The sequence below is a fragment of the Solanum stenotomum genome, chromosome 2, assembly GCF_019186545.1.
Source record: "Solanum stenotomum isolate F172 chromosome 2, ASM1918654v1, whole genome shotgun sequence".
Taxonomy (NCBI): domain Eukaryota; kingdom Viridiplantae; phylum Streptophyta; class Magnoliopsida; order Solanales; family Solanaceae; genus Solanum; species Solanum stenotomum.
In genome coordinates this window covers 2223298-2232009 of record NC_064283.1, presented here as the reverse complement: position 1 = coordinate 2232009, position 8712 = coordinate 2223298, and the positions used below count along the sequence as shown (strand labels likewise).

General features: G+C 33.0%; 2 protein-coding genes across 2 annotated transcripts in view; one reads left to right on the top strand and one right to left on the bottom strand.

Annotated features, from left to right (window-relative positions):
• The window catches only part of LOC125856343 (phenylcoumaran benzylic ether reductase TP7-like), a 95742-nt gene that overhangs the window by 1201 nt on the left and 85829 nt on the right, over positions 1–8712 (top strand). The gene's annotated exons all lie outside the window — the stretch shown is intronic.
• Positions 1040–6980, bottom strand: LOC125856338 (sugar transporter ERD6-like 6). Its single transcript, XM_049535854.1, has 18 exons — positions 6614–6980; positions 5687–5749; positions 5518–5607; positions 5356–5415; positions 5187–5252; positions 5021–5086; positions 4853–4928; positions 3986–4050; positions 3804–3896; positions 3612–3695; positions 3441–3525; positions 2820–2866; positions 2607–2669; positions 2466–2525; positions 2305–2370; positions 2150–2209; positions 1669–1783; positions 1040–1423 (listed from the first exon to the last, which is right to left on the bottom strand). The coding sequence occupies exons 1-18, from the start codon at positions 6800–6802 to the stop codon at positions 1311–1313; spliced, it is 1461 nt and encodes a 486-aa protein (XP_049391811.1). The 5' UTR covers positions 6803–6980; the 3' UTR covers positions 1040–1310.

Below are 8712 nucleotides of genomic sequence, written 5' to 3'. Positions count from 1 at the left end.
CCCCCCCCCCCCATCAGCCCCCACCCCTCCAAAACAAAAATTTAAGTTTGTTTTTAAAAAATATTTTCAATTTCAATAATCATTTTCTACTCTCTAGTAAAAATAAATGATATTTTTTATTCATAAATTAAACACTTAAAAATACTTTCCGGAAAATATTTTCTACTCACCAACCAAACATGAGAAAAAAGTCAAAAATCTACTTGTTTTCCAAGAAAACATTTTCCTTCACACCAAACACACCCTAAATTAGATTACATTAATTTCATATTTTAAAATAAAAATTTAAATGTTCTAGAACTATATAAAAAGTATTATAAATTACATTTTTTTCTACATCAATATGACAAAATATATTTAGAAATGTTAGTCAAGGTTCACAAAAAGGACAGGGATAAGGGTCTGAAAAATACCTCAATTTTGGTCGAATTTGCTGTTGCGATACTAAACTTTCATGAGGACCTATTACCTCCCTAGACTAGTCTATTTAATACCGTATTTTTTACCCCCTGAACTATTTAATAATGTATTTTAAAGGTATATATGTGCCCACGTGGACACATTACTATTTATAATTTTGCATTATTCTTTATGTCCACGTAGGCAAATATATATGTTTAAAATATGGTATTAAATAGTCTAGGGAGGTAATAGGTCCTCATGAAAGTTTAGTATTGCAACGGCAAATTCGACCAAAGTTGGGATATTTTTCAAACCCTTATCCCAAAGGAAACTATGACAACTATTTTGTACTTATTATTTTCTTAATGAACGTGAAAAAAAAAACTAAAACGACACTTATTTTAAGTTTTGTATACGTCAGGTAAACTATAAGCAAACTATTTTAAACACCTCTGTATTCTTGCCACTTTTAATCATCCTTAGTAACATTTCATCAAGTTATTCAGAACGGATTCCATGTTATCTAATATAACAACATTTTGTTATATCCGCAAACGCCGTTATTATACAGAGGTTTGAACTGTAAATACACTATAGCATAGGTTCATCAGAAACAAGGATTACAAAGACACTTGAATTAAAGAATAGTACATTTTTTTCATTTAGAACTTTATTTTAAATTGAATGGTATAATCACTCTTACAATATACAAAAATAAAATAAAATAAAACCATACAGTAAATTACAGCATTTGGCAAGATTAAGATGAAATGTACACACTCTGAAGCAGCATGTGCAACTCATTCTTCCCTATATATGTGAAAAATTGAAACTTTTGCACTAGGGAAATTGAGTTTGTGACAAAAAGAACAAGGGATCACAAAGAACAGTTGGGGAAAAAGGATTTTTCATCTGAAAGAAAACTGAATTTCCTCTAGAGTTCTCCCTTTCGTCTCCGGTACCCAAATTGCCACGAACGCCACGGTGAAAGCACACATAACCATGTAAATAGTGAAGGTTCCTGGTAAAAGATGTGCAGATATTAAGTCAGCTCAGGTCTTAGAAGCTACACATTTGAAATGCCGAATCCTTTGTCTGAGGGGTGTCAATAGACGAAGCCCCTTGGTTTTTTCGTGTTTTACTTCTTTATATTTAGACTCTCAGTGAAAATTCTGCTTCCACTACTGGTGCACATAGTGCGGGAATCTTATGCTATGGGAAACAAAATGTCAATACATGTGGTGTATAAGTATGAGAGAAAGATACCTCCACTGCTCCAAGCCATAAGCAACGGTGCAGTCACTGTTATTACCCATGAGAATAACCAGTTGGCTAATGTTGCCGTACTTCCAGCGAGACCTTTGATCTTGATTGGAAGAATCTACAATATCCAATGCACGTAATAAGTTCAAAGAAAATCTTAACATGCAACGTAAAGCAAGCACGAAAACTTAATCAACAGTTTTCGTGTCATTCCAGATAAACGAGACGTGTATTCATGAATGGGATCTTGGAGACTAATCAATAGATAGATGGAAAATAATCTCTGACCGAACCGATAGGTAATTTAACCAGCTTAAAGTGCAACATACAACTTAGGGTCAACGACCTTTAGCACTACTGCTATTCCAACAGTATCCAATAATTGGACCAACTCCAATTGCTCGGAAATTATCAAAAGTAGGTACCAAGAGAATTATAGAGCAAGCTGAAACTTAGGGTACATGATAAATGAAAAGGTAAGTACCTCAGACATTATAAGCCATGGAATTGGTCCCATTCCGAGCGAGAATGAAATAATCATGAACTGAAATGAGAAGTTGGTCAGAAAAATGAATATATGTTACTTTAAGCATATATTTTCAAGAGATAAAGATTGTACGCATCGAGAAGGGCACATACCACCACCCCGACTACTGATATTATTCCCAATACACCATAGAGGGTAGAATCCTCAGATACATAACCCTGATCAAATATAAAAGAAGAAATGATGAGAAAAATGACAAGTGCAGTTCAAGTCTAAATCTTCCATGCGAAAGCAACTTGTTCCACTAAACTACCTTTAGATAGAAGGCAACGGAGACAATTAGAAGACTAACAGTCATTCCAGCCGAGGAAACCTACAAAAGAGCATTTGCCTTATAAGTTAGATCAAAAGTTTGAACAATATACATATAAGTCATGACTTTCCTAAAACTTACAATTAATAAAATTCTACGTCCAGTTCTATCCACCAGCCATGTAGAAACTGCAGTTGCAACAACCTACACATTGAGGGACATCGATGAAATTTGACAGCACAAAAGTAATGCAAGCAAGTGCTACACAGAAATCGAAACTTTTTCACCTTCCTTCCTAAATAATATGCATACTTGGAAGTTAAAGAAGAGAAACTAAAATAGCAAAAGCTGGACCTGGATAGCACCAACACCAAAAGTTGCAGCATTACTTGAAGAAATACCTGTGAAGTTTAGATGACTAAATTAGTGAGACTTATATTACACGAAGAAAGTTGTAGATCATTAGAGATTTAAATAGACATAATACATAGATAGACACTTTAACTTGGTCTCAACTGACAACTAAACACTTCAACTATGAGTATCCACATCTAGACATTTCAACTCGTCTCCACCGTGTCAGTTGAACACTCCAACGTACATCAGTGTCAGGTGTCCACCAGGCAATGAGGACAAGTTGGTGTGTTTAGATGCCAGGTGAGACCAAGTTGAGGTGTCTAGATGTATACTCTCAAAGTTGGAGAGCGTACTTGCCAGTTGTGGTCATATTTGAGTGTTTGTTTATGTATTATGCCATTTAAATAACTCATGTATCAATCTTATTCAATTAGTTTGTTTCAGGGGTTCTCTTGAGGCAAAATTATAGTGCAATTCAGTTTTGCCAGCAGTGGATCATAACAAAACGGTAGATGCTACATGACAGGCTGAGAATGACACTTCTTTTGAAGAAGGCAAATGCTACTGATACTTCCATCATTTAAGATGACAAATGCAACTGCTTTGTTTAATCCGTACCGGCAGATAGGAAAATGTTGCTGGAATAGAATATAACACCGTTGATTCCTCCTAACTGTTGCAGGATAAGTAGCCCAATTCCTACCTAAAGAATGAAAGATTAAAAGATTGACAAAAACAAGGGCATAACTTATACAAAGACTCCAATAACAGCATGAAATGTCAAAATACCATGAGAGGAAACCAATATCTCCTATGTTTGAGATCCGCGAAACGCATTGCTGTTCTTCGGTTTGCTGATGATGCTACAGACCTCTACACACAAAAAAAACATAAAATAAATACAAATTTAGCGACAAGTTTTATACGGAATTGCATGTGTGGCAACAAGGCTTGCTTTATATGGTCTTTCAAACAATTTACCTTAATTTCATTTACTTCATTGGTAATGTCAGCCTCAAACCCTCGAAGAACTTGCAATGAAGTTTCAAAATCTTCTGTTAAACCCATTTTGGCCTATGTTTAAGATAGAAACTCAACTGAGACAAACAGCAATCAAAGCCTCGAAGGAATTACGCAAAAAAAAAATATATAATGAAGCTCACCAACCACCGAGGAGATTCGGGGATGAAAAATAGTCCAGGTATCAGTGCTAGGCAAGGTAATGCTCCTATAAAAGAAAATAATATTTAGTTAAAGTGTAAGTGAACAATTCCATGAGGCTCTGCAGCTCTGCCACGGCCAATATGCCAGCTCTTTCAAAGTTCAATCCGGAAACTCTGATGTAATTTGATTACCAAAAATAAAAAAAATAAAAAGAAGAAGAAGAAGAAACATAGCCCTCTCCACCAAAAGCACAAAAGAAAAAAATATTTTTTCTATAAAAAAATGCAAATGAAGACTGTCATTTTGGAAGCACAGTGGTGTGGACTAGTGGTCAATGAAGTAGGAGAAGAACCATGAGGTCTCAGGTTCAATCCCAACAGAGGCAAAAGAAACTCTATGTCGTTCCGTTCCATCTCCTAAGCCTTGATTGGAAATGTTATCCGCTACATGTGCTGGTGGGAGGTAGCAGGTACCCAAACTGCCCCGAACACCACCATCATTAAGAAGAAACGGACTGTCATTTTAAACAGAAATACTGCTCAACTAACAAAACACAAGTCTTAAGTCAGGGAGCAGGAAAGCGCTTAAAGCTTGATAACGTAAACCTACAAGAATAAAGAGAAGCTGAGCAGATATCAGACAAAGAAGAACTCAAAACTATTCTCAGTCCTCACAAAATGAATAGCCATTACTTCAACTTAATTGACTATTTTTTTTTTTTTGGGGGGGGGGAGCTGACTTCCATGTGGATGCAAGGAGGCACTAATATGCACTAAATGTTATTCACTAGAGTAAAAAAAATGATAATAAGACTTCATAACTGTATATTGTAGCGTAACGAGAGTTTCAAGAGAAATGATCATTACCAAGAACAGCAAGCAGCCTCCAATTAACAAAAAGTCCCAGTAAATAGGACAACATGATCCCAATTGTAACAGAGAGCTACATTAAGAAAGAAATGATAGCATGTGATTGATTAAGCAGGCATAGCAAACTTTGGTTTTAACGAAAAATAAGTCTATAACTCCGCGAACCTGGTTAACAGACCCTAGACCCCCTCTCATATTTTGAGGTGCAATCTCAGCAATATATACAGGAACCTAAAAACACCAAAAAGCAGGAAGCGAAAGCATTTAGTTTTGAGAATGTCGGTGTATTCAATAACTGTAACCAGAGAAGATTTAAGAAATTGAACATTACCACATAAGAGATTATTCCCACACCAAAGCCTTCCAATAATCTTCCCATGTATAGAAATGAAGGATCCTGAAACATATTGGTAAGGCCAAAGGTGGGGAGATACAAGCATATACATGTCAATGTAGGTTACCGAGGCACCATATAATATACTTCAGGTAGAATATCTTACTTTGGCAAATGAGATGGCAAGCCAACCAATGATATTAGGTATAGCAGCTATCATTAAAGACTGCCGTAGGAAAAAAAACAGGATTTGAGTATCCACTTGAGCAATACACAGAAATATGGTAAATGAAAAAACTAGAAATCATTTTTGATGCAATAATCTTACCCCTTTTCGCCCAATGTACTCTGAAATTTGACCACTAGATATTGCACCAACCATAGCACCCACATTGGATAAAGAACCGAACAAAGAGAACTGAAAAGATTATCTTTAGTCAACAATAGCTCTGAAACAAACTGAAATAAGATACTAATCAAGAATGACTCTTGCAGACCTCAGAAACAGTGAGCTTCAGATCTTCGGTAATTGCAATTTGCGTAGGAGAAGTGTAGCCACACTTCAAATGCAACAAAAACAAACACGTGATCAATAGAGATACATATGCAAATATCCATTGCAGCAACATAAATCGTGTAGGCCAGCCAAAAAAGTGCAGGCACAACAAACTGTAATCCCAATAAACAAGCTACCTTCTTTTCTTAAACTAATTTTGATCCCTTAACCACAAAAAAAAGAAGCTTACAAAGAAAATGACTTCATCCGTTGATTGACCATATGAGAAATCAACTCTTGAAATTTCTCATAGGTTATTGGGAAGGTAAACAAACATGTAGTCAATATTGAATTATTATGTCATCAACCGATCTAGCAAGTAGCAAACAGAAAAATCTGAATGACATAACATATTGTAAATCCCAACAAATATGCAACCTTTTACCCCAATTGTGAATCCTTCACAACAACAAAAGAGGCTAAAGACTTCATTTTTATTAAAAAAAAAACTATCTTTTCTCATCAATCTTGAAGCTTCTAACAGGATAATAGGCAGGTAAACAGACATATGGTCAATATTGAATTGTTTACCACCTCATCAACCCCAATTATGAATCATTTATCACAAAAAAAAGAGGCTTAAGACTTCATTTTAATTCAAAAAACTAATCTTTTCTCATCAAACTTGAACATTCTAACATGATATTGTGCAGGTAAACAGACATGTGATCAATATTGAATTGGTTATCACCTCATCAACCCCAATTATGAATCCTTTACCACAACAAAAGAAGCTAAAGACTCCATTTTTATCCCAAAAAACTCTCTTTTCTCATCAAACTTGAACATTCTAACATGATATTGTGCAGGTAAACAGACATATACATAAAAACAAAGCAAAGAAGTTGAATCAGAAATGAGAAATTACAGTGAAACCAAACTGGATTGGGCCCAAAGCAACTATGAGAACACAAGCAAGAACAGAAATAGAACTATCACGAATAGCTTGAGAAGAACCCATCATACTAGACTGTCTTGACCCCATACGATACCAACTTCCAGTATGCAAAAATGGCTTTTTCAGATCCCCTTCATTGTTCTCTTCTCTAAAACTCATTTTTTTCAAATTTTTTAGTCAACCCCTTTTCTCTATAGTTCTTGAAATTTGAACTATGGATCAAGAAAAAGGAAATTGTTGAAAATACTGGAATTAGCAAGAATGTTGATGTTAATCTGAAAAGGGTATTAAATTAAAACAGAGGATATACTTAAAGAAGACTTGAGATAGGAAAAATGAGAGATTTGAGGAAAAAGATGATGATGACAGCAGCAACTGATTTTAAGCTAGTCTCCTGACATTTTTTGGATTTCGAGATTCAAATTAGTATATCTTATTTTCACCCTTGTTTGATTTCTTTCTTTTAAAAAATAAAGTGAAACAAAGCGCATGGCAAAGAAGCATCCAGCTGACTTCCCCCTTCCACTCGACCTTTCTTCGCTGTGTGAATAAGGTTTTAGTCTATATGGTCATTCGGGGCAGGCTGCAATAACTTGCTAGTCGAAGGTTTAGATCAATCGCAATTCATCATCATGATCGTAAATTTTTCATATATCTTTTAACTATTTTAAATTATCAATTATTGTGACATAGTATTTTTTACGTAATTTATAAATATATAAATTTCACTTCAAAAAAATTATAGATTACATGCGTAAACTTCTAGTCAAACTTAAACAGTTTGACTCTAGAAAAAGAGTTGTACAATATTTTCACTGACTGACTGTAATTAGCATTTGATTGAGTATACCTATATTAGATTTCGATTAAATATATATTTATGTTTAAAATCTAATATTAAAAAGATTTATTCATAAGAAAAAAACAGGATGAAATCCCAAATCATTCATTTTTATTTGATTGAGTTTTTGGTACAACATAATACTTGATTCCTTCGTAATACTGACTTTATTTAATGCAATTTCCATTTCTTATGTAATTTATGTGGTACTATAGAAGAGCAAATTTATATGAGCATGAAAAATAATAGATTTTCTAAAATATTTTAGATAATACTAAAAGAAAGACAAAATATTCGATTAATAAAGCGATTTGATATCCAACATTTTAATTTGACTTTTTTAGTAATGAATAAAATATTTTTTATCACTCAATTACAATTTGACATAATATATAAACATGCCTTTTAAGGTATCTATATTCCTTTAATTTTAAACGTGCAAAAAGGAAACACTTAAACTTATATAAAGTTAAAGTAACAGTAGCATATTAGTGTCAATTCACCTTTTAAGTGTATTATGATATATATAACACATGTATCAATTTGTTCAATTTTATATAAATTTAATAATTAATTTAATTAAGTATTTATTATATATATCAAAAGTTAAAAATATAAATATTAAATGAGATCAAATTAAAAAACACAATTTATATATTTTTTCGATATTTTATAAATATAAATATTCTGGTCTATTTTATCTTGCTGTCTTTTTTGTCTTGTCCCACTTCATGTGTTTAACGTGGGCTAACAATGGTCCATGGGTGTGTCTGTCTTCTGTATTATTTTATTTGAAAGTACTATAATATATGTACTTACAAATATTAAGAATTTAATTGATTTTAGTAAATTTTTGGACATAAAATTAGTTAATATTTGAAACAGAGCTAAAAAAAATATTTACATATTAAAGCTGTGCTTGGATATGAAAAAAGTAAATAAAATTTTTGTGAATGAAAACTTCAAAATTTGTATTTCAAATTAATAAATAGAAATTATTTGAAATAGTCTCCAAATATTATTTTTTTATGTAGACAACAAGTCTGAACAATTTTTTATATGGGGGAAGTATAAAGTTTTTTCTTTTAATCTGAAATTCGGTGAAAAGAATTACTTGCTTCCTCTATTTCTATTTAAATGTCGTCCTTACTAAAAATATATGGTCTTTAATGCATGTCATTTCACAATACCAATATATAAGTAACACTATATTTTTTTATTTACCCTT